The 26,468-nt window shown below is 48.2% G+C and overlaps 1 protein-coding gene across 1 annotated transcript; it reads left to right on the top strand.

Moving 5' to 3' along the window:
* Positions 1–26,455, top strand: LOC144893244 (CD63 antigen-like). Its single transcript, XM_078783082.1, has 7 exons — positions 1–291; positions 18,375–18,563; positions 20,444–20,518; positions 20,659–20,745; positions 21,972–22,139; positions 23,892–23,975; positions 25,681–26,455. The coding sequence occupies exons 1-7, from the start codon at positions 226–228 to the stop codon at positions 25,744–25,746; spliced, it is 735 nt and encodes a 244-aa protein (XP_078639208.1). The 5' UTR covers positions 1–225; the 3' UTR covers positions 25,747–26,455.
* The last annotated feature ends 13 nt before the right edge of the window (positions 26,456–26,468 follow it).

Below are 26,468 nucleotides of genomic sequence, written 5' to 3'. Positions count from 1 at the left end.
AGCTCCTCCCACTCCACGTCCGTGGAAAGCACTCGAGGTGGATACGACATACCGGACGTGCCTCGTAGTCGTACCGAATAGGCTCGTGGCCCTCTCGTCTTGTTTCCGGACCGACTCCGAGTCTTATTGCTGATTCTTCCTCGTTCCATCGGTTGATCCTTTTCCTTCGGCTGAGTTTCCTCAACCAGCGTTCTTTCCCCTTTTCCCCCAGTCTCTGCAGCGAACATGGCGCTCTCGGGAGGCATGGCGTGCGTGAAGTACTTGGTCTTAGTCTTCAACTTCCTCTTCTGGGTGAGTCTTCGAGACGGTGATTCGAGTCCAAGGGTTGATGATGTTATGAGGACTGAGGGCGGGGAATGGATTGGAATATTGCATTGTGTGAGTTTTTTAAGTGATGGGGTGTGGCGGGTAATGAGTTGGTGGACAGGATTGGGGGTGAGGAGTTCGAGAGAAGGATTGGGGGTGAGGGGTCGGAGGGCAGGATTGGGGGTGAGGGGTTGGAGGGCAGGATTGGGGGTGAGGGGTTGGAGGGCAGGATTGGGGGTGAGGGGTTAGAGGGCAGGATTGGGGGTGAGGGGTTGGAGGGCAGGATTGGGGGTGAGGGGTTGGAGGGCAGGATTGGGGGTGAGGGGTTGGAGGGCAGGATTGGGGGTGAGGGGTTGGAGGGCAGGATTGGGGGTGAGGGGTTGGAGGGCAGGATTGGGGGTGAGGGGTTGGAGGGCAGGATTGGGGGTGAGGGGTTGGAGGGCAGGATTGGGGTTGAGGGGCTGGAGGGCTGGATTGGGGGTGAGGCGCTGGAGGACAGGATTGGGGGTGAGGCGCTGGAGGACAGGATTGGGGGTGAGGGTTTGGAGGACAGGATTGGGGGTGAGGGTTTGGAGGACAGGATTGGGGGTGAGGGGTTGGAGGGCAGGATTGGGGGTGAGTGGTTGGAGGGCAGGATTACGATTAGGGGTGAGGGGTTGGAGGACAGGATTGGGGGTGAGGGGTTGGAGGGCAGGATTGGGGGTGAGGGGTTGGAGGACAGGATTGGGGGTGAGGGGTTGGAGGGCAGGATTGGGGGTGAGGGGTTGGAGGGCAGGATTGGGGGTGAGGGGTTGGAGGGCAGGATTGGGGGTGAGGGGTTGGAGGGCAGGATTGGGGGTGAGGGGTTGGAGGGCAGGATTGGGGGTGAGGGGTTGGAGGACAGGATTGGGGGTGAGGGGTTGGAGGGCAGGATTGGGGGTGAGGGTTTGGAGGGCAGGATTGGGGATGAGGGGTTGGAGGGCAGGATTGGGGATGAGGGGTTGGAGGGCAGGATTAGGGGTGAGGGGTTGGAGGACAGGATTGGGGTGAGGGGTTGGAGGGCAGGATTGGGGGTGAGGGGCTGGAGGACAGGATTAGGGGTGAGGGGTTGGAGGGCAGGATTGGGGGTGAGGGGTTGGATGGCAGGATTGGGGGTGAGGGGTTGGAGGACAGGAGTGGGGGTGAGCGGTTGGAAGACAGCATTGGGGGTGAGGGGTGGGAGGACAGGGGTTGGAGGGCAGGATTGGGGGTGAGGGGTTGGAGGGCAGGATTGGGGGTGAGGGGTTAGAGGGCAGGATTGGGGGTGAGGGGTTAGAGGGCAGGATTGGGGGTGAGGGGTTGGAGGGCAGGATTGGGGGTGAGGGGTTGGAGGGCAAGATTGGGGGTGAGGGGTTGGAGGGCAGGATTGGGGTTGAGGGGTTGGAGGACAGGATTGGGGGTGAGGGGTTGGAGGACAGGATTGGGGGTGAGGGGTTGGAGGGCAGGATTGGGGGTGAGTGGTTGGAGGGCAGGATTAGGGGTGAGGGGTTGGAGGACAGGATTGGGGGTGAGGGGTTGGAGGGCAGGATTAGGGGTGAGGGGTTGGAGGACAGGATTGGGGGTGAGGGGTTGGAGGGCAGGATTGGGGATGAGGGGTTGGAGGGCAGGATTAGGGGTGAGGGGTTGGAGGACAGGATTGGGGGTGAGGGGTTGGAGGGCAGGATTGGGGGTGAGGGGTTGGAGGACAGGATTGTGGGTTAGGGGTTGGAGGACAGGATTTGGGGTTAAGGGGTTGGGGGGGATAGGATCCTGTGAGGGGATAGGATAGGATCCTGTAACCCCAATCCTGTGAGGGTTGGAGGACAGGATTGGGGGTGAGAGGTTGGAGGACAGGATTGGGGGTGAGAGGTTGGAGGGCAGGATTGGGGTTGAGGGGTTGGAGGACAGGATTGTGGGTTAGGGGTTGGAGGACAGGATTTGGGGTTAAGGGGTTGGGGGGATAGGATTTGGGGATTAGGGGTTGGAGGCTAGGATTTGGGGGTTAGGGATTGGAGGATAGGATTTGGGGATTAGGGGTTGGAGGATAGGATTTGGGGGTTAGGGGTTGGAGGATAGGATTTGGGGATTAGGGGTTGGAGGATAGGATTTGGGGGTTAGGGGTTGGAGGATAGGATTAGGGATTGGAGGATAGGATTTGGGGGTTAGGGGTTGGAGGATAGGGTTGGGGGTGAAGGATTCGAAGAGAGAATTGGTGGTTAGGGGTTTGAAGACAGGATTAATGGTTGGAGGACTGGATTGGGGGTGAGGGGTTGAGGACAGGATGACAGGACTGGGGCAGAGGGTGGGTGAATAACAGAATTCTGGGTGAGGAATGAAGGAAGGAAATTGAGGTGGGGGAAGAGGGGATAAGAGAGGGCATCAGGTCGAAGGGTCGGGGCGGGTGGATTGAACTGAAGAAGCATTTCGACGATTCTCAAGGTGTATGTGGATTTTGAGGGAGAGGAGGAGGAGTAGTAGTAGGTTTTTGAGGAGGTTCCTTTGAGGGAGAGGAGTAATAGGTTTTTGAGGGGAAGTTGTGCTGCATGTAAAGTGATATCGTGTTGAGTCACCCAACAGTAAACATGGCGCACACACCCTGTGTACAGAACAAGCTGATAAACACCAAGTGCATTCTGATCTCCATGTTGGTCATATTTTATACACTCTCATTTTAATTATGTGGTTCAATGACGAGAATATCTATTTCCACGACCTTTTATTCTCCTAAGGCTAGTTGTCTATCTCCTAAACTCGTTGCACGTAGTTTTAAGGCCCATGAAAGTGGACGTACCAGAATCGATGTAGTTCAGAGTAAACTTTGAAACATCGACGAACAAGCCGTGCAGCCTCCCACCTTGTTTCCATGTACTTTGGCTTTGGCTGTTTCCGGGTACAGCATATGTTGTGGGGCATTTAAAGATCAGATGCAAGTCAGTCTGTCTTGATAGACCCTTGGAATGAGCAACCACCTAATGTCTGACCATCTACTTTGATGCTTGGATTTATTTTCCCTTGGTAGCCACCTGAAAAGAATAATCACCTGGCAAACATGACCAACAGTCGTGTGGGATTTCGATCTGGTCGGTGTTGTGACCGCACGTTGCGGAAACTGCTTGTCCGGTAGCCTGGGACAAGTGTACTTTGCTGGACAACTATGATTAAAGAGACCCGTGCCTGGTTGGTTTGGTTGCTTGTTTTGATGCAAGATTTGATGGGAGTACCAGACGATTCAAATTATTACCTCCGCCACCAAAGGTGGATGGAGGTTGTTTTCACCCTTGTCTGTTTGTTACTTGCCGGAAAAGATTCCGGCAAGTATGTTGATCGGTTCGTTCGTCTGTTTGTTTGTGCGCAGTACTACGTCTACACCGTTGCACGTAGAATCGCCAAACTTTACACACATTTGTCTTGCCCTGGAATAGACTGTGCCCAATTTTTAACTCTCTCGGCCCAAGGCCTCCATTATGACGTCATAATTTGATAATTCGACAAGTACAAAACTTCATCCAATCAAGATAAAATTTATTGAGCGCCATGTCGGCATAAACTGGTGGAGAAAAAAACCCAATGATGACGTCATTGGTCACGTGGTTCGGCCGCCATCTTGGAAAAACCGAAAAACTTTGCACCTCTATATCTCCGAAAGTGCTGAATAGAAAAAATTGAGACATGGCTCATTGTAAAGAACTCTCCATGGGGAATAAAATATGTTAATGATGATGTCAAAGGTGCCTCCATTATGACGTCGTAATTCGAAAAGTACCAAACTTCATCCGATCAAGATGAAATTTCTTGAGCATCATCAAGGAATAAATTAGTTTAGAAAACAAATAATGATGACGTCATCGGTCACGTGGTTCGGCCGCCATATTTGTCAAAAATGGCCGATAAAAAAAGTACATTCCGGCAAGTCCTCGGTCTCTGACTGATTTTTCATCTGTTTGTTTGTCTGTCCGTTTGTCTGTGAACAAAATATTTCAAAAAGTTGTGGACGGATTCGGACGAAATTTGGCAGAGATGTAGTGTATGTGACGAGGACGAAATTATTAGATTTTGGTGAAGATCCGGATCTGGCAAGTAGAATTTTAAAGTGATTCTTCACCATTGGGAGATAGGGTCAAAAACGATACATGGCAGGATATCTCAAAAAGTTATGGATGGATTTGGACGAAACTAGTCGGACATTGTGTGTGTGTGTGTGTGTGTGTGTGTGTGTGTGTGTGTGTGTGTGTGTGTGTGTGTGTGTGTGTGTGTGTGTGTGTGTGTGTGTGTGTGTGTGTGTGTGTGTGTGTGTGTGTGTGTGTGTGTGTGTGTGTGTGTGTGTGTGTCAAGGAAGAATGGATAAAATTTTGGTGAAGATCCGGATCCAGCTAGTAGAATTTTTAAGTGAATCTTCACCATTGAGTGATATGGCCAAAAACGAGGGGTAGATCAGGGTAAGAAAGACTGGACCTATGGTGATTCCTGTGATTGATTTTGATTAAACGTGATTCTGTGTTGTGATTTTCTGGTCTACTCTGAGATACAAAACGTAAACTGTTCACTAGGCAGAGGTATGCTCTCTACTGAGTACCGTTCTCGTTTCAATGTGTTTTGGTATCTACAAAACATGGCCAGATTTGATCACATTAGGCAGGTTGATTTGATTTGGTGATTTGGGTGAAGTGTCCGACAGGACTGGAAATTAGTGGATATTTTAATTTCCGGTAATACACAATGTCAACATTTCAAGGGCACTTGGATTCAGGATTACTCACGGAGCTTTATATTGATAATACTTTTGCGAAATGGAATTACTTTAATCCATACAGGACTTCATTTGGATCGTGGATATGACCGAATCGGCCGACATAACAGAGCGCTTACAGCACATGGATGTAGTTTGTTACCTTCGCCACCGATGGCGAATGGAGGTTATGTTTTCACCCCTGTCTGTTTGTCTGTTTGCGAACAGGATATCTCCAAAGGTTGTGGACGGATTATGATAACTTGGTGGATTAGTTGGTTGGGTGACAACAACAAGCCGATTTGATTTTGGTTCAGGTCCGAATCCAGATGAGGCCTATCGGCGGGACCCAAAACGTAAACTGTTCAGCCTGGCAGAGGTTTGCTCTCTACCGAGTGACGTTATAGTTGTCTCACGTTCAAACAAGTGGACGCACTGCACTCTTTATCCTTGTTACAGTAGCACTGTGCCTGAAATGGGGTCGGTGAAAGTTGTGCTTTATGCTGCAAATTTCTCTTTACTATGGAGGAGATGCACATGTTGCGAACGAAAAACTTCGATATCTCTTTGAAAAGTAAACATTTGATGGACGAAATACCGAAGGTGGACGCAAGTTATGTATTCACTCCTGTTTGTCTGTTTGTGTGAACGATATCTCAAAAGGTTGTGGACAGATTCGGACAAAATTTGGTGGAGATGTTCGGTGTGTGACAATGACGGAATTATTTGATTTTGGTGAAGATCCGGAACCTGGGATTTTAAAAGTGATTCTTCATCGTTGAGAGATAGGGGCAAAAATGATATATATATATATATATATATATATATATATATATATATATATATACATACACACAACAACAACAACATGCATTTTAAGGCCATTTTCCCTGCTAAAGCGGCCATTTTATACACACACACACACACACATCACGATATCTCAAAAAGTTGTGGCTGAGTTGTGACAAAAGTTGGTGGATGAATTGGTTATGGGACAAGAACAAGCTGATCAGGTTTTCATTCAGGTCCAGGATCCTGATCCGGCATCAGTGGAATACAAAACATAAACTGTTCAACTTTGCGGAGGTATGTGCTCTGTCGTGTGCCATTCTAAGTGCCATCTGACGTCAACAAACACTAAAATTGACCCCATAGTTTTCATACAAACGGTAAAGTAGACGTGTCACAATAAAGCATTTATGGCTTCTTGAGAGAATGAATGACCAGGTGTTGAGAGATTTGGGCTTGGCCCTCGACGTATTATAGTTGTTTTGGTGTGTGTGGTATGTTGCCAAACAAGTTTGGTTTGTGTAGGGAAGTTGTGTGTATCTTGTTTGTCTATCTTCCGGAATGCCCCTCATATACTGTGCCTCCGATTTGTGTTTCCGCACTTGCATCCTGGTGATCTTTAACTGTTAGACGTTTGGCTTGTTGACCTTGGAACCGATATCTCTTGGGATTATTGTTGGTTTTGTCGTAGTTGTATATTGTGCACCTATTCTCGGAGGGGGAAATAAAACCCCAAAAAACGGCAGTTCAGTTGCGTGCTTCCACTTAGGAAGTTGGCGATGCGTCAAACATGTCCTGCCCTCAGCTTTTCTCACTTCCATCATAGCCAGGAATGACAAGTGGTTCCTTTTACAGTAATAATCGGATGATTGCTCATCCAGGCCCACATTTGAATGAAATACTCCCTTTCACCCTGCTAAATGACGTCTCACTGGGTGGTGTAAGAATGAGCCATATACCATTATGCAATTCAGCACTGCTCAAAAAACATCTCGCTTTGATCGGATTGGTCATCATGGAATGTCCATCCACTATAACAGCAAATTGTGGTATTTCTGTGTTGAAGGAACAGGAGGTTATTGGAGGATTTCCTCTTTCACGAGCCACGTTGTGGGATGAAATGGTCATTAGCACTTGATGGAAAGAATGCTTTTGCCAACATATTGCCTTGTGTCTACGCTGTAGTGAAGACCTCAGGGCAACAGGTGACAAAACGAGCTTTAACTCCGAGGCATATACTCAACTATGGTGGTACCTTTTGCACGTGCTGGGGTGGTGGAGGGCAGTGAGGTCCTTACCTGTACGGATGGGCGCGACTGGGGTTATCCGATCCCCACAGACAAATAAACATACAAGACAAGAAATTGAAAATGTAACAAATAATTGGTTTAATAAAAAGCAATGCCAGGATAACAAAAGATACGGTAAACTAAATTCCTAAATGAGGGACCCTCCGCTCAGACTCGATTACATGACACAGGGAGAAATAAACGAAAGTAAAAATAACTGTGTACTGTGGTGCGTTGGCTGGTACTCAGTTCGGGTCTCCCTCACACGACCCTCGAACCCTGATGGTCGTCGATGGGTCCCAGGTCCTGCATGGGAAAACGCCCGAGGGCGCGAATTCACCGGTCTGCGTGAGGTAGCCGAAATCCCTCCTCCTCCGAGAGACAGACAGAGACAGAGACAGAAAAAAAAAGAAAGAAAGAGGAGAAAAGAAAGAAAGAAAGAGAAAAAGAAAGAAAGAAAGAGAAAAAGAAAGAAAGAGAAAAAGAAAGAGAGAATTAAAAAAATAATGGTGATGCCCTGCCTTTTTACTCCTCGGTCTCGAACGTTCTCTCTGACGTCACCCGCGGTCCAATCACCGAGTGCCACTCGCTCACCTCATCGTTCATCGGGGCGTGGCCTCACGGCCACACTTGGCACATATCGAGAAGATTTGCTCGGTGGTGTCACTAGTGGTGTCCGGATCCGGTCGGCGATCGCGTTATTTAATTTAGGTGCTGATCGCATGGCTGGTGGTGTAAGTGTCATAAGAACAAAGGGAAAAACTAGAGGCATTTACACACAGGAAATTTACCCTTATACCCAAACTAATTACCATAGCACCACCCCTCGCCATGGAGACACATAACGCTTACACGGACATCCTGGCCTGACTTAGATATACTAGGGCATGCCCGTACTATATATATATCTAAAATTATATCCCCCCCCTCTATTTACATGAAATGGTTTGGTCCATTCGCAAAGCCAAAGCGAACGGCTTGCGAGTACGGTGACAATCCCCCCCCCCCCCCCCCTCTATTTACATGAAATGGTTTGGTCCAAAGCGAACGGCTTGCGAGTACGGTGACAATCCCCCCCTCTATTTACATGAAATGGTTTGGTCCAAAGCGAACGGCTTGCGAGTACGGTGACAATCCCCCCCCCTCTATTTACATGAAATGGTTTGGTCCAAAGCGAACGGCTTGCGGAGTTTGGTAAAGAAATCGCCATAGCGTGCACAAACGCGCAGGAAAGCGAAAGAATCGCAAATTAGTTTTAATTAGTTTTAAAACATAGTTTAACGCCAACATAGCGGCAACATAGTTTGCCAACGTGAAATAAATGAATACGCTCTCAAATGTGCCGTCCGAGGCAGAGTCTGTTCGCCACGTTCGGCACACGTGATAGCTCGCTGCTCTCTGATTGGTTGAATCGTTTTTTGGACATAGCTCGCTAACTACTTGTCCGATTAATATGAAACCTTGAAAAGGCACATCCTCGGGTCCCCAGCAATATACCTGGCAAGTTTCAAGTATATCGGACCCGTGGTTGTCGAGAAACAGCGGTCACAGACAGACACACAGAGATTACTGGCATTATAGATAGATGAAGGTGGTTACACAGCTACGGCGCACGCTAATCTATACAATCCTATCTGGACTAAGGTATTTCATTGCCTACCCCCACACACATAACAATATGTTCTAACGCAATTTTTAATATCAAGGTAATCTTTATGTGTGGTACAGCTTTGACCGTTTAGCATGTTTGGTGATTGATTTTTCTTATTCTGTGGTGTGCATGACCATCCTGTTCTTCTTGTCCATTCTCTTCTCTCCCCCTCTCCGCCCCCCCTCCCCTCCTCTCCGCCCCCCCTCCCCTCCTCATCGTCCTCATCCCACCCTGTCCTCATCCCACCCTGTCCTCATCCCACCCTGTCGTCCTCATCCCACCCTGTCGTCCTCATCCCACCCTGTCGTCCTCATCCCACCCTGTCGTCCTCATCCCACCCTGTCGTCCTCATCCCACCCTGTCGTCCTCATCCCACCCTGTCGTCCTCATCCCACCCTGTCGTCCTCATCCCACCCTGTCGTCCTCATCCCACCCTGTCGTCCTCAACCCACCCTGTCGTCCTCATCCCACCCTGTCGTCCTCATCCCACCCTGTCGTCCTCATCCCACCCTGTCGTCCTCATCCCACCCTGTCGTCCTCATCCCACCCTGTCGTCCTCATCCCACCCTGTCGTCCTCATCCCACCCTGTCGTCCTCATCCCACCCTGTCGTCCTCATCCCACCCTGTCGTCCTCATCCCACCCTGTCGTCCTCATCCCACCCTGTCGTCCTCATCCCACCCTGTCGCCCTCATCCCACCCTGTCGCCCTCATCCCACCCTGTCGCCCTCATCCCACCCTGTCGCCCTCATCCCACCCTGTCGCCCTCATCCCACCCTGTCGCCCTCATCCCACCCTGTCGCCCTCATCCCACCCTGTCGCCCTCATCCCACCCTGTCGCCCTCATCCCACCCTGTCGCCCTCATCCCACCCTGTCGCCCTCATCCCACCCTGTCGCCCTCATCCCACCCTGTCGCCCTCATCCCACCCTGTCGCCCTCATCCCACCCTGTCGCCCTCATCCCACCCTGTCGCCCTCATCCCACCCTGTCGCCCTCATCCCACCCTGTCGCCCTCATCCCACCCTGTCGCCCTCATCCCACCCTGTCGCCCTCATCCCACCCTGTCGCCCTCATCCCACCCTGTCGCCCTCATCCCACCCTGTCGCCCTCATCCCACCCTGTCGCCCTCATCCCACCCTGTCGCCCTCATCCCACCCTGTCGCCCTCATCCCACCCTGTCGCCCTCATCCCACCCTGTCGCCCTCATCCCACCCTGTCGCCCTCATCCCACCCTGTCGCCCTCATCCCACCCTGTCGCCCTCATCCCACCCTGTCGCCCTCATCCCACCCTGTCGCCCTCATCCCACCCTGTCGCCCTCATCCCACCCTGTCGCCCTCATCCCACCCTGTCGCCCTCATCCCACCCTGTCGCCCTCATCCCACCCTGTCGCCCTCATCCCACCCTGTCGCCCTCATCCCACCCTGTCGCCCTCATCCCACCCTGTCGCCCTCATCCCACCCTGTCGCCCTCATCCCACCCTGTCGCCCTCATCCCACCCTGTCGCCCTCATCCCACCCTGTCGCCCTCATCCCACCCTGTCGCCCTCATCCCACCCTGTCGCCCTCATCCCACCCTGTCGCCCTCATCCCACCCTGTCGCCCTCATCCCACCCTGTCGCCCTCATCCCACCCTGTCGCCCTCATCCCACCCTGTCGCCCTCATCCCACCCTGTCGCCCTCATCCCACCCTGTCGCCCTCATCCCACCCTGTCGCCCTCATCCCACCCTGTCGCCCTCATCCCACCCTGTCGCCCTCATCCCACCCTGTCGCCCTCATCCCACCCTGTCGCCCTCATCCCACCCTGTCGCCCTCATCCCACCCTGTCGCCCTCATCCCACCCTGTCGCCCTCATCCCACCCTGTCGCCCTCATCCCACCCTGTCGCCCTCATCCCACCCTGTCGCCCTCATCCCACCCTGTCGCCCTCATCCCACCCTGTCGCCCTCATCCCACCCTGTCGCCCTCATCCCACCCTGTCGCCCTCATCCCACCCTGTCGCCCTCATCCCACCCTGTCGCCCTCATCCCACCCTGTCGCCCTCATCCCACCCTGTCGCCCTCATCCCACCCTGTCGCCCTCATCCCACCCTGTCGCCCTCATCCCACCCTGTCGCCCTCATCCCACCCTGTCGCCCTCATCCCACCCTGTCGCCCTCATCCCACCCTGTCGCCCTCATCCCACCCTGTCGCCCTCATCCCACCCTGTCGCCCTCATCCCACCCTGTCGCCCTCATCCCACCCTGTCGCCCTCATCCCACCCTGTCGCCCTCATCCCACCCTGTCGCCCTCATCCCACCCTGTCGCCCTCATCCCACCCTGTCGCCCTCATCCCACCCTGTCGCCCTCATCCCACCCTGTCGCCCTCATCCCACCCTGTCGCCCTCATCCCACCCTGTCGCCCTCATCCCACCCTGTCGCCCTCATCCCACCCTGTCGCCCTCATCCCACCCTGTCGCCCTCATCCCACCCTGTCGCCCTCATCCCACCCTGTCGCCCTCATCCCACCCTGTCGTCCTCATCCCACCCTGTCGTCCTCATCCCACCCTGTCGTCCTCATCCCACCCTGTCGTCCTCATCCCACCCTGTCGTCCTCATCCCACCCTGTCGTCCTCATCCCACCCTGTCGTCCTCATCCCACCCTGTCGTCCTCATCCCACCCTGTCGTCCTCATCCCACCCTGTCGTCCTCATCCCACCCTGTCGTCCTCATCCCACCCTGTCTTATCCTCTTCCGCCCCTTATCCTCCTCCGCCCCTCTTATCCTCCTCCGCCCCTCTTATCCTCTTCCGCCCCTCTTAGCCTCTTCCACGCCTCTTATCCTCTTCCGCCCCTCTTATCCTCTTCCGCCCCTCTTATCCTCTTCCGCCCCTCTTAGCCTCTTCCGCCCCTCTTAGCCTCTTCCGCCCCTCTTAGCCTCTTCCGCCCCTCTTAGCCTCTTCCGCCCCTCTTATCCTCTTCCGCCCCTCTTAGCCTCTTCCGCCCCTCTTAGCCTCTTCCGCCCCTCTTAGCCTCTTCCGCCCCTCTTAGCCTCTTCCGCCCCTCTTATCCTCTTCCGCCCCTCTTAGCCTCTTCCGCCCCTCTTAGCCTCTTCCGCCCCTCTTAGCCTCTTCCGCCCCTCTTAGCCTCTTCCGCCCCTCTTATCCTCTTCCGCCGCTCTTATCCTCTTCCCCCCCCTCTTATCCTCTTCCCCCCTCTTATCCTCCTTCCCCCCTCTTATCCTCCTTCCCCCATCTTATCCTCCGATCCCCACTTATCCTCCGATCCCCACCCTATCCTATCCTCTTTTCCCCATCCTATCTCATCCTCCTCTATCCTGCCCACCCCCTATCCTCTCCTCCTCCCTGTCCTCTCCTCCTCCCTGTCCTCCCCCCCATCCCCCCTGTTCTCTTTCCCCACTCTTATCCTCTTCTCCCCACCCTATCCTATTCTCCCCTCTACTTATCACTTCTCCCATCTACTTTTCACTTCTCCCATCTACTTTTCACTTCTCCCATCCCACTTTTCTCTTCTCCCATCCCACTTTTCTCTTCTCCCATCCCACTTTTCTCTTCTCCCTTCTCCCTTTTTCTTCTTCTTACTCCCCTTTCTCTTCACTCCCTCCTTTTATTCTCTCCTCCCCTATCTCTTCCTTATTTCTCCTCTTCCTTTCCTCCCCATCCTTCCTCCTCCACCTCCTAAACCCCTCCCCCCCCCCCACTGCCCCACCTATGCCCCCATACCCATCCTCCCCAATCCGCCGTCCTTCCCACCACTCTCCTGCTCCGCTTTTCCTCCTTTCTCACCCACATATTTTTTCCTCTTTATCATCTTTCCTTTTTCCCATTTGCTCCTCTTTCCTCCCCCCCTGAAAGTATTTTAATGGAGTTTGATTTCCAAGTCACATGTGCTGCTTTGCATGACTTCACCTCTGACAGAGGAAAATGAATTGTGAGCTTTTTTTGCAATTTTAATAGAATCACTGCCAACAATACAAGTTGATTTGTGTTTGTGAGTCAGAGTCATCCATAGGGAGATATTCCTGAATTTGATTGTAATATTGCATACATCTTATTGTACCCACAAAAATGCCCATTGCACTCATATAACATCAAATTTAACCTCATATTTACCTGCGCCACCAAAGGTGGACGGAAGTGATATTTTCATCCCTGTTTGTCTGTGAGCACAATATCTCAATTGGTTAGGTGACGAGACCAAGCCGATTAGATTTTGGATCAGATCCGGCCTATCAGTGGATACAAAACATAAACTGTTCAGCCTGCCGACCGTATGTGCTCTACTGAGTGCCGTTCTAGTTTTGTCAATGCATCTCTGCTGTTTCAACATTCGGAGTTCCGGCTAAGTATAATTTGGCAAGAAAAGTTGCATTTTGACAGGATTCGAGCTATTCGTGGATGACATGCACATGCTCGGTGGAATTCCCCATCACATGCTATATTAATGCAGACAACACAAGTATAATGTTTCAAACAAGATGGAGCGGCATATTGCCAATGAAAATGGCACGTATCTGGATGACATTTGCTTCTGCTGGAGGAATAGCCAAAGTCCATTTTGCTTCATCACACATTCATTATGTCTGCTGGCGTTTGTCCTGGGTTCCTCCCTTCCACTCCTCGTGAATTGAACACAGCACTTTTTTATTTTCGAAGTAAGCTGAGTATGGCAACTGCTTTCTTAAAAACTTAGTTCTTATTGTTGGGAGAGCTAAATGCCTTGCAGTGAAATGTGCTATATGGCCACCTGCTTTATGCAGCCACATTTCCAGAAGAGAATACCACAGTTCACAGGATGCACTTTGACCCTCTCTGCTGGGGAAGTGATCTAATTTGATCAAACGTTATGCAACAATAAGTGTGGATTGAGTAAGGGAGATGTACGACAAACTGATATGTAAAGAATTATGCTGTGTGTGTGTGTGTGTGTGTGTGTGTGTGTGTGTGTGTGTGTGTGTGTGTGTGTGTGTGTGTGTGTGTGTGTGTGTGTGTGTGTGTGTGTGTGTGTGTGTGTGTGTGTGCGTGCGTGCGTGCGTGCGTGCGTGCGTGCGTATACGTACACGTGAGAGAGAACGAGAACAAACAACAGGCATTTTAAGGCCATTTTCCCTGCTAGAGCGGGGGTTAGCCTTGCGGTCCCCATGACAATCTTCTCCATTTTGCCCTATTTTCTGCATCTCTCCTTGTTAACCCCCTTGCCTCCATTTCTTCTTCGACCATCTTTAGCCAAGTCTTTCTCGGTCTTCCCCGTCCTCTACTTCCTTCTCCATTCATTTCCATCACTCTTCTCAACCAGTCACTTTCATCCTTCCTCAACAGATGACCAAACCATCTCAACCTGTTTCTCTTCACAGCATCCATCACAGGCTCTATTCCCATCATCTTTCGCAATTCATCATTTGTCTTCCTCTCTCTCAACGATACTCCACACATCCACCAAACCATTCGCATTTCCACCCTTTCCAGCCTTCGTTGCTGCTCTACGTTCATTACCCATGTCTCGCTCCCATAAATCATAACACTTCTCACACATGCAGCATACACCTTTCCCTTCAGCTTCAACGACACTCCCCTCCTCGTCAGCACGCCACTCAGTTCCCGAAACTTCTTCCATGCACATCTCACTCCAGCAACCGTTGCCGAGTCTGATCCACCTTCTCCATTCAGCATGTCTCCTAGGTAACAAAATGTTTTCACACCTTCCAGCTTCACGCCGTCTCCAAGATCCAACTCAACATTTCCTCCATCTGCAGCTCCCTCTGTGCACACCTTACACTTGAATGTAGCTGCCACACTGGTTAATGATCCTGTCAAACCACGACATTTTTGATGAACCCACTCAGCGCACATTGTACATTGAATGGAATTCACTCCGACACCCTTCCTGCACACAGCACCCGGCCACTTCCCAGTTCTTTCCATCTCACCACATGCTTTACCACTTGCCATCACCTTCGTTTGTCCGATATTCACCTTCAGACCTTTTGTCTCCATACATTCCTTCCACTTGTTCATCTTCTCCTTCAGTCCATCCATACTTTCTGCAATCAACACCAGATCATCTGCATACAACAACTCCCATGGTAAACCCTCCGTTACGTTCCGAGTCAGCACCTCCATCACAGCTACAAATAGTAGTGGACTTAGTACCGACCCCTGATGCACTCTCACCTTCACCTGAAACTCACCACTGTTCCCGTCCTTCGTCCTTACAGCTGTGCACGCTCTTTTGTACATTGCCATCACGACTCTGACCAACCATTCCTCCACTCCTAACTTCCTCAATGCCCATGTCACAACTTCACGTGGAACCCCATCGAATGCTTTCTCCAGATCAACAAACCCAAGAAACAACTTCTTCCTCTTCTCCATGTACTTCTCCTGCAACTGCCTCACAATAAAAAGCGCGTCTGTCGTTCCTCTTCCTGGCATAAATCCAAACTGCATTTCGTCAATCTTCACTTTCTTCCTTATCCTCCTCTCCAACACCCTTTCCAATACCTTCATTCCATGCTCCAATAACTCTATCGCTTGATATGAGCCACAGTCCAGAGGGTCACTTTTCCCCTTGTATAGAGGGTTGAGGGTACTCAGTTCCCAATCCACTGGAATGCGGCCTTCTTTCACCACCAGATTGCAGATCTCTGTCATTCTCTTCACACCCCAATTTCCCGCTGCCTTCAACATATCTCCCACAACTCCCGTCGGCCCTCCCGCTTTTCTACTCTTCATTGCTTTTATCGCTTCCTCAACTTCCTTCTCGGTTATCTTCTCTGCCGGTCCGAAAACTGGGTTACTCTCAATGTTGCCATCCCATTCATTCTCTGCATTCAACAGTATTTCCATATATCTCTTCCATCTTCCTTTAATTCCATCTGGGTCCTCAACGATTTGTCCCACTTCATCCTTCAAGCAACTCACCCCCATCACATCACACCTCTCTTTCGCTATCTGCTTTGCAATCCTGAATACCGCTCTCTGACCCTCTTCCGAATCCAAGCGTTCTCTGAACATTTTCCTTCATGCCTCCTGCGCCTTTGCTCCCTCTTTCTTTGCAGCCTTCTTGGCTGCCTTATAACTTATAACTTTCATGCCTTATAACTTATAACTAAGGTTATAAAGCTTTTAATAAGGTTATAAAGCCTTATAACGTTCATGCTCTGCCTTTTCTGCCCCCATACCCTTCGCCTTCTGCCACTCCTTGAACTTCTTCCTCTTCTCGTCAATCTTCTTTCCAACTTCATCATCCCACCACCATGTTTCCGAGTGCCTCGGTGGTCCTTTTGTCCATCCACATACCTCACCAACGGCTCCCAACAGACTATCTTTCATTGACATCCAACCACTTTCAAGCTCAACCACATCATCCTCTACCATACTCAGCCTCTCTTTTAATGCCTCCCTCACTGTCACCTCCTTCAACCTCCACACCTTCATTCTCGGTTGGTACTTCACCCGCCGAGCTCTCCTCGCACCTTCCACCCTTATGTTGCAGACAACCAAGTGGTTCTGTGAAACAGCCTCCTCCCCCGGGATCACCTTTGTGTCCCGGAGGTGCCCCCTATCTCGCCTACGCACCAGCAGGTAGTCGACGGTTGTTGTCGACCCACCTGACGTGTATGTAAAAAGCTTATTATCCTCTTTCTGGAACTGAGTATTACAAATCAACAAATCAGCTCCATCAGCAAACTCAAAAATCCTTTCACCTTCTCCATTTCTCACACCATATCCGTAACCCCCATGAACTCCCTCAAAACCATCCATACTCCTTCCAACATGTCCATTTAGTTCTCCTCCTACCACAACAACTTCCTCATCTTTCACGTTTTCCATCAGTTTCTCTATCGCACACCAGAACTTGTCCTTCTCTTCATCGCTCCGACCACCCTGCGGAGCATATCCCGAGATGACGTTCAACAAGAGCTTTCCAATCATTGTTTTCACCATCATCAACCTTTCACTCGCTCTAGTCACACTCACCACGCTGTCTACAAACTCCTCAGAAAACAGGACACCAACACCATTCACGCCTTCTGGGCACCCTTGCCACACAAACTTGTATTTCTGTCCCTGCCTACCCTTCACCATTCTCACACCACTTCCCTTCCATCTCGTCTCCTGCACACAACATATGTCCACTCTTCTGACCAATACTTCCACCACTTCTCCTGATCTCCCTGTCATTGTCCCGACATTCTATGTCCCAAACCTCAGAAAACGATCTCCACGTCGGGCATCAGACGTTTCGTCGTCATAAATGGAGTGATTTCCACCCTTGCTTCGCTCGGGTTCCCCACCTTGAGTTTTGACGAGAGGGAGTGGGGTCCCCCACGGGGTACTTCGGGCTGTACCCTGCCCATATGTAGTTGTAATTGTCATGGTTCACTTTTTGAGGCAATCTTTTTATGGCCTGATGCCTTTCCTGACGCCAACCCTTTTTGTCGCCTCTTACGACACGCAGAGATACGGTGTACCTATTCTAAACCGGGGTACACACGGGGTTTATTTATATATATATATTGTTGCGGTTTTGTGAAAAAAGATGACCCCCCCTCGTAGGTAGTTGCACCACAACATGTAGCCTCGCTGTAGTTCAGTTATTTCTTCGTAAATGTAAGCGTAGTCTCCTTTCCTGTGTTAGTTTGCGTTGAGCAGGCCTGTAAGGGTATGCCTCAATTGGGCTAGAATGCAATGTGCTCAGCCTGGAACAAGTCTGGCAAGGCCGAAGGGAGGAGCTGCAGGGAGTGGCCGGTAAGCAGCGAGCCGCCAATCAGAGCTCGAGGGGAGTGGCTCACCACGGCAACGAGAGGAGGGGCTTGGAACATTCGAGTAGGACCGGGGAGGGGCTATATAAAACCCTGCCTCGAGCCCCCAGAGGCGACAAGTCAGAGTCTCCCCGCGTCAGAGAGCAAGAGACACGGTGAGAGTGAGAACGAGTCGGAGTATCAGAGTGGATTGAATTGCTTGTTTTAGCCTCTCTGTACACGAATTCCCCGCACCTGAGGTGCCGCCGCCATCTTGTGGGCTTGTGTCGTAGCCACCGGCATGAGGCAACCAGACGGGACGACCCCCTTCACCTCGCTCGTGGCCTCCTCCACCTCCAAAGAACACCAAAACCTCCTCACTTCCACTTGCAAAGCTCCTCCCCCCAAAAAAAACACCACACACACACACACACACACACACACACACACACACACACACACACACACACACACACACACACGGCTGTTGGAATTCAAAAGCAACCCAATTATTCTATGGTATGACTAAGGATTAGCCCTTTCCTCTTCATCTCCCAATCTCCTTCCAACGGAACCATGCATTTTCCAGAGGGTTGAAGCATTGTGTCTTTCATCCATGCTTGGCCTGTATCAGGGGGATGCGCAGTTGATGAAATGATTAAATCGTACATTCCGCTGTGCCATACCATAGATGTGTGTCTCACTGCAGGAGAGGTTGATGTATTTCTAGTAGCACTGCCTTATCTTGTGTAACATAGTTTGATATACTGAAATATTTTGGTAATATTGTAGGTAATGGGTAAGAAGGTGTATTGTGTAGGAAAAAACATTATTGAGTGTTTAAGATTGTTCTTTTGAATTTCCCATCCTCTTTGCAGTTGTCAGGCCTGGGGCTCATTGTTGTGGGTGCTTTGGTTCAAATCAAAATGGGCACCATCAGTACGTTTACCGGAAACATGCTGAACACAGCACCACTTGTAATCATCGGCGTGGGCGTTGTGATCTTCATCATCTCCTTCTTTGGCTGCTGTGGGGCTAAGCAGGAGAGCTACTGCATGATGACCACGGTGAGGACAGGGCTATCAGCATTTAGCACCCATCCTTGTGTGAATACACCCACAGCTTGTGCGCACTTTGCCAACCAACTTACAACTAACATTTAGACTTTTTAAAGTGATAAATTGTATAATGTTAGGCTTGTTTGATTGATTACCACTTCTATAGTCTAGTCTAGTCTCGTACTTGGCAACAAAGTATGATCATTAAGTCCATGGCTGGAAGGACTGGTATTGACAAAATATTATTTTTTGTGTATAAATTCCTGGAACATTTATATATTTTAAACATATTTGATGATCATAGTAAGCCTGGTGTTTGCTTAATGGTTAAGGTGGCTGACTGAAGATATCGGGGTCTTTAGTTTGAGCCACTGCCGTACTATTAAATAACACCAGGTGGGTTGAATCAGCCTGTCATCCTGAGTTCAGCAAAATGAGTCCCAGATTACTGGAAATGGGGCATTGCATCAGCAGCACACCTGCACTCCCAGCAATGATACTCCCAGCAATGATGCATCCAGCATCCACAGGCTGCTTATGAAATGATAATGATCACTGTGTTCAGCCAGAGACTGTTTCAACACCTGCACTTGTATTTGAGTGCTTGTATGGCTTGACTTCCTTCATTTTTGGTTTCAAGCACATGGTGTGGTTTCCTGCATATTTTGCTTTATGGTTTCCCAGATACTTTGTGTGATTTATTTTTATCGAGCATGTTTGGATCATCGCATGTTAAAATGTCCGTCCTCTCTGTTCATAAATTTTTATTTATTTTCATTGTGGTGAGAATCCTTTTCTTTGGATGGTTCCAGTTCCCTGCCTCTTGTTGGCTTCAAAAAATGTATTGCTGTTCGAATTTCTATCGTTGACAAATATATACGTATTTGAATATGTTGATGAAAACCAATTATCTACAGTTCCTGCAGAATTATCTACAGAACAACTCTGAGATCGAATTGTGAGGAGGCATAGGGAAGTGTATAAAACAATTTATAGAGTGTTGAAAGTTCCCAAGAACACAGTGAGTTCTATCATTTAGAAAGCGAAAGAATATGGAACTACCCAGACTCTTTCTAGAGCTGGCAGGCTGACCATACTGGGCAAGAAGGATGTCAGGGAGATGATCAATAACCCAATGACTACTCTGACAGAACTACAGAGTTCCTGGCCTGAGATTAGAGAACCTGCCAAAAGGACAACAGTCTCTGCAGCACTGCAGCACTTCACAAATCTAGGCTAATGGGAGAGTAGCGAGACGGAAGCCACTCCTGAGAAAAAGGCACATGACAGCATGCCTGGAGTTTGCAAAAAGGCACTGGAAGACTGAGCATGAGGCAAAGATTCTGTCTGTGGTCTGATGAGATGAAAATTGAACTATTTGGCCTGAATGCAAAGCTCTCTGTCTGGCACAAACCGAGCACAGCTCATCACCCATCTAACATGATCCCTACCATCATGTTATGGGGACGCTGTTCAGCAGCAGGGACATAGAGGGAAAAATGAATGGAAAAATTAATATTTCATTTTAATTATTTTGCCAAAATTCTTATTAAAAAATATTCCACTTTGACATTATGGGGTATGCTGTGTAGATCAGTGACAAAACAAAATTCTCAATTTAATCGATTTTGAATTCAGACTGGAACACAAAATGTGAAAAACGTGAAGAGGTGAGAATATTTTCTGAAGGCACTGTAGGTGTCGGTGGACAACAGAATGCAGCGATTTTTCCACACCTCTAAAAACAAATGAGTTCCAAGAAATGTTATCTTTTATCAGGAATATTTGGATTTTCGAGCTGATTTACTTGTTTGATCATTGCCTTCTGCAATTTTCAATGATGCCTGTGTTGCTGTGCTTATTTATTTATTTTCTATTTTAACCGACAGTTTGCCATCATCCTCTTCATAATCTTCATAGTCGAACTGGCTTCCGGAATTGCTGTCTACATCCTCAAGGACAAGGTGAGAACTGAGATTCTAGAGATCATTCGTTTAACAGATGTTCAACATTGCAACACCTTCGATGGTGAGGAATAATAAAGTTGGGTATTGAATTTGAAACTGTGATCATTACCTTTTCTTTTCTTATTTGCAATCTGCAGATTCATAAGCAGTTGATAGATGAGGCGCATACAGTGATTAAGGAATACCCAAAGGATCAGAAAGCCGTGGATGACCTGCAGGAGAAGGTACGTTTCCTTGAGGTCGAGTTTTGTAGTCTGTTTTTCATCCCATTCTATTCCTGTTTTTATAGATTAGCTTGAATTGATGAAATCCGATTCTTACCAATCCAATTAATTAGCTTTGTGCAAGTAATTAAAAAAAAAAATGAAGTTTAAAGTTTGTCTATTCCTCATATGTTTTATCCAAAGCCTGGTTTTAGGAGGTCAGTGAAAATAGGTCCTTTTCAGTGCTTTTTATTTATTTATTTATTTATTTAGGTGATGCAATGCCAACTTTTGCTTTGAATCACAGATTTGTTGTTGCTCTTGAACAGCCACTATTATCCCACCTTGTGGGGTCGGCCAAGGGCAGCTTGGACCAAGTCTTTCACGAACCGGCCTGACATTGACCAAGTTAGTGTAGGACTTTGGCCATGGTGCCGGCGATACTCGCTCACTCTTTGAGAAGGACACCATGGGATCTTTGACGTCCACCAACCCATGCTGGCAGACGGCTGGCACCAACCCACAGTTGATGAACCACCATGCCTGTGAAACACCAACTGACAGTTTATAGCTAGGTTGAGATTCGAACCCAGGCTAGACAGCTTAGAGGCAACTTTGCATCACAGAAACCGTATGTAAATGAGGGGAAATCAGGTTCATTTATGCATGAATAATGGGGACGTTATCACTTTGTAATTGAGTCGTTGTTTGTATACTTAGAGAAACATTTGTGAAATCTTTACAGAATGTTTGGGTGGTCTGCACACCTCAGAAACATTTTCATATTAGCTGAGTGGGGGAGGGGGAGGCGTATATGTATAATATGTAGGTGGATGGAGGGGAATAATAGAAACAAGCTCAACTGGGAAAAGGAAAAAGTGGGAGGGGGGGGGTGGGGAGGAGGAACGGGAGTGCACGGAATATGGTGAGGTGATGAGAGCGAGGGAAGAGGGTATGCATATGAGTCAAATTTTTCATATTTTCTCTTTTAAGGGAGGGCTCCTTGTAAATTTGCATGTGACTCCCTCCCGCCCCTCAACATGCCTTTTTTTTCCAAGTTGTGGTATACCCTGGCACGATGATCAATATATTGATGGCACACCATTTGAAAATTTTGATTAACATTTTGAAAAAAAAGGTTTAATCATATTGTCCTTGCATCTTTGACGTTTGATAATCGCAGTGACCCTTGCAGATTATGCCACCTCATGGCTGTGTTTGTGTTGTTGTTGTTTTTATCACTGCAGCTTCACTGCTGTGGGGCTGAAAATTATACTGATTGGTTCGGAAATACTACATGGGCCAACAGTACTTCGCCCAACATATCCGTACCAGACTCTTGCTGCAAGCTTGATCCTACGACTCGTCCTGCAGGTTGTGGGAAGAAGCTTTCGAAGGACTCCATTTACATGGAGGTACATGACTGGGAGTATTTGATGGTTGGGTTAGGGGTTGGATTAGGTATTGGCAGTGTTTCTGTTGAATTCACCAAGACGTCGTCTATATAATAATAAAAGGCAGCGTCCGTCCGTCTGTCTCCTCCATAACTCCAAAACCATGAAACCTAGTGGCCCCAAACTTTGCATGCATACACCTGAACCTCCAACAGATTGCAAGGATGAAAACTGCGTGTTTGAGTGTGTTATAACAACCTTTTTGAAGATGATTAACGAGGTGCTCATAAGAAAAAACCTGAAAAAGGTTTACCAATATGGCGGCCTGCCATCTTGGTCAGCCCACTGCCACTTGCTGGGTTCTTAGGCCACCATTTTGTTTCCGCCTACTCAAACGTGCCTTGCCTTGAAAACACGATCGATTTATCATTACATAATTAAAGCATATCATCAAAATCTGTTTGGGGGAGGAGGATGTGCGTGTGTGCGTGTGTGCTTTCAGTGACACGGTTCTGCTCACCGGGCATTATTAACCTGCCATTACTTGCATGAAATCTATTATTTAAATATGTAGACAAAAGAGGGGCAATTTCAAGATAGTTAACCACAATTGTTCTGTTCCTGAATGAAAATCGAACTCGTGAAAATACGAGAAATATCTGTGGATGAGAGGTGTCGGGTTCGTAAAATTTCCCGTTACTAAAGGCAAGCCGCGTCAATGGTTATCTCTCTCTCTCTCTCTCTGTCTGTCTCTCTCTCTCTCTCTCTCTCTCTCTCTCTCTCTCTCTCTCTCTCTCTCTCTCTCTCTCTCTCACTCACTCACTCACTCACTCACTCACTCACTCACTCACTCACACACACACGGTAGGTCTTTGCTCCATCTACCAAGACCCACCCACATGTGGAGACAGCTACACACACACTCTTCAACTTTCACCAATAGATGCAAAACGAGTGTAGTATAATTTATCTTGTGGGCCCGGAACCAAACAAATAATATATTTATAACAACCCTCACAGCTTCCGTAGCTCCCTCTGAACGTGATTAATAGTAAATATAGTCATTTAAAACTTACCCTGTACATTTACAAGCCCCAGATATGCCCTTCCCATCTGTGTTTAGAAGCACCTATCCCAGATGTAGAGTCAATTCACTCGTAGCGATCCATCAGGGGTTTGTGTAGCACACATCTGTCCATTTGGCCGAGCACCGACCCACATTATCGGGAATTTGTATTATGAGCAGCTACCCGTTCGGCGAACTGAGAAAGTTATCCAAGTCTTTTGTCGTGCAGAGACACAGCCCTTTCTCTCACGTACTTTTCCAAGTAGTTTTGGCTTATTTTAGAAGCTTTGTGAGCCATTTAATGCTACAATCCTTTTCCTGGGCATGCAATCTGTTTGGCTGCCCCGATGACCCCATTTTCCTGTGGTTTCTGCGCATGTGCCCCAAGCATACTTGGACAAATTACATCATTTTGAAAGTCGCCTATTGGACGGCATGGCTTCATCTTTACTTGTTGCTTTAGCCTTGACTGGCCATAAATGTGCAACAATAAATACTGTTTTCCATAACATCTCCTTTAAATGGGATGTAAATGATGATATTCAAGAGTGAGCTATAAATTGTAATGCGGTCGTGTCTGCATTGTGTGATAATAGTGTGGACAACGTTGGAGGTTGAAGATAGATATTTTGCTTTGTACTTGTGTCATGGGTTGAGTAGTGCATTGTTTGCACACAGTTTGCATAATTGTGTTGCTTTGTGTGCAGGGTTGTGTCAACAAGGTCGAAAGCATTATTCAAAAGAACGTCCTCATCATTGGTGGAGTTGCCATTGGAATTGGATTTGCTCAGGTATGCAAATGATGATTATTTGTGAAAGGATGTGTACAGCATAGTTATTTATCATGATAATTCTTTCCTTCTTTCTGTGCTCTTTCTCTCTCCCGCCCTCTCCCTCTCTCTCCCTCTCTCTCCCTCTCTCTCCCTCTCTCTCCCTCTCTCTCCCTCTCTCGCCCTCTCTCGCCCTCTCTCGCCCTCTCTCGCCCTCTCTCGCCCTCTCTCTGCCTTCTTATTTACACTGGCCCACAATGCCCTTGCATACCAGCACAGAGAAAATGGCGAGGCGATTGAAGGTTCCTTTGGGTGGGTGGTGGTATTATTCCAGGTTGGCTGGTAGAAACTAACGTACCACCATTGGTTTTGCATTCAGTGAAGACGTTATTGGAGATGTTGACCATAGGGGGGGTGCATTTGGAGGGATGAAGTGCTGATCCCTCAACCGTGCCCTGCTCTTTCCTGACCATTTGGACTCCAAAATAACCGTAGAATGTGACGCACAATGACCTACCTCTTTTCTAACGGTACTTCAGGTTCTTTAACATTTACCAGCAAATCATAGCTGATAAGACTGCAGGTTTAATGTCCCCTCTAAAAGACCATGTACTCATTTCGGTAATGCCTTACCTGCAAAGCTTCTGAGGGCCAGTTTAGAGGATGGTCAGGATCCAACCCAGACTAGTTTGCCCAAAGTTCAGTTTGCCCTAGTGTGCTGTAATCAGGCCGTAAAGTCCTCTTGGGCTGGTTGCATGAATCGTATCGACCAATTATTTGGTGCCATAAACCTTTTCAAAAATAGCTACAAGGTGAACCATTGACGAGACGAGTTGTAACAACCACCAACAACAAAGCATTTACCCCTTTTGACAAAAAAAATCTCTAGGCGCTAGGACAGACAACGCCAGACTTGCAACAGTTGGTGAATTTCTGCTTATTTGGTATCAAAGTTGGTTTACCTTGTGAAGAATGCAAATCTGGAGGGAGGAGGGGGAAGAGTGGTTGGTGGTGGAGGTTGGTGTATCTGTGTCGAGTGATATCATGTTGCATACCTCCTTTTCTTGTACGTACAGTGAAAAGTGCACTCCTCTTCCATTCTTGCTGATGTGGGCCATGTCCTTAAAACTAAGACTTTTTGTGTGATTAATGTTCGCTCTTTCACGAGCCTCGATCTTGTATACAAAAAAAAAAAAGTTGGAGCACACAGCCCACCATGAATCCAAATCTGACGTTCAATATGTTCGAGCAGAGGAGTAGCTGTTAATGAAGTGGTGTCATGGAACGAATATACTACTTGGTGATTCCCGATATTGCTTTGTCCATAATAGTCGCGTCAGGGATCTGGAATTTCGTCAGGGTACTGGAACTAATCGACTTATTTTTAAGGAAAGGTGGAGTGTTCATATTTAACGTCCACGAGTATGTACTCCATGGCTTCTTCTCCAGTCTCCGAAAAGATCTGCGCGTTTTGTGATTCGATGCTTGTTACACACCAAATGGTTTGACAGCTTGTCGTCAAATCCCTTTCTGTGGGGTCGGGGAGAGACACGATCTAACCGAGATTAGGTAATCGATAATAATGATTGCAATAAATATTTTTTCATCGATTTTCAGATTGTTTTTTAATTTTTTTTTCGATTGGTATTTTCAGATCGTTGAATTTTTAAACGCATTGATTGCACCCATCTAACCATTGACCCTTCTGCCACACAATGTCCCGCAGATCATCGGCATCTTATTCGCGTGCTTACTAATGAAAGGAATCAAGCACGATTATGAAGTGATGTAATGCGCCGCCCAAGAGAGAGAGGTACAAGAGCTTCCGGCACTCTGGGTTACCCGCTCCTCATTTCTTGGGTTTATCCAAATTGCTGGGTTTATTCCCATGTGTTCCACTCTGCCCACCCCTCACCCCCTATTCCCTAGTGTGATGTTTTAAAAGTATTGCACTCGAGTTACCGTTATCATCATCATTCCTCGGTTTAGAGCTACAATCGTGATGACTTCCCAGATGAATTGCATTTGTTCCTTTAAATTCCAAGCAGCTTTGGGGTTTGGAAAGAGGGGTGGAATTGGTTTATTTGAAAGTGCAGCATGTTACGAATTGCTATAATCTCCAATGCTATTCAGTCTTTCGATTTTTCCGATATTTTAGACTTGCCTATTTTCACACAATTTGTACCTGTATTTCTTAAGGAGGTATGTTTATGTGGTGGTTTGTGACATCGAGACCAAATTGTTAGTTTTTGTTTTTGTCTCCTGTGATTTTTGTAGTTTTTGATTTAACCTTTAAAACCGTGGCTTACTTTACACCAGCTGAACGAATGACGCCTGATACAGCTCCATGCAAAGACTCCTTACTCTTCAGTGTATTTTTCGAAACTTGCTTGGCCTATTATTCTAGATATTGTAATTGTTGAAATGTTGATTGATGTACTGTTCTGAAATGTTGAATATTTCATTATAACAATAAATTGGCTTAATTATTTTTCCCTGCACACACAAAGTATT

This window comes from Myxine glutinosa, chromosome 1 (genome assembly GCF_964187855.1).
Source record: "Myxine glutinosa chromosome 1, kmMyxGlut1.1, whole genome shotgun sequence".
NCBI lineage: Eukaryota > Metazoa > Chordata > Myxini > Myxiniformes > Myxinidae > Myxine > Myxine glutinosa.
The sequence above is the reverse complement of the archived record's forward strand: the minus strand, read 5'-3'. Positions and strand labels throughout refer to the sequence as shown.

Bases quoted from the DNA above. Each gene is read 5' to 3' on its own strand.
- LOC144893244 (XM_078783082.1), top strand. From the start codon at position 226: ATGGCGCTCTCGGGAGGCATGGCGTGCGTGAAGTACTTGGTCTTAGTC. The intron at 22,140-23,891 runs GTACATGACTGG...CTTTGTGTGCAG, and splicing joins AGGACTCCATTTACATGGAG to GGTTGTGTCAACAAGGTCGA. The intron at 23,976-25,680 runs GTATGCAAATGA...AATGTCCCGCAG, and splicing joins TTGGAATTGGATTTGCTCAG to ATCATCGGCATCTTATTCGC.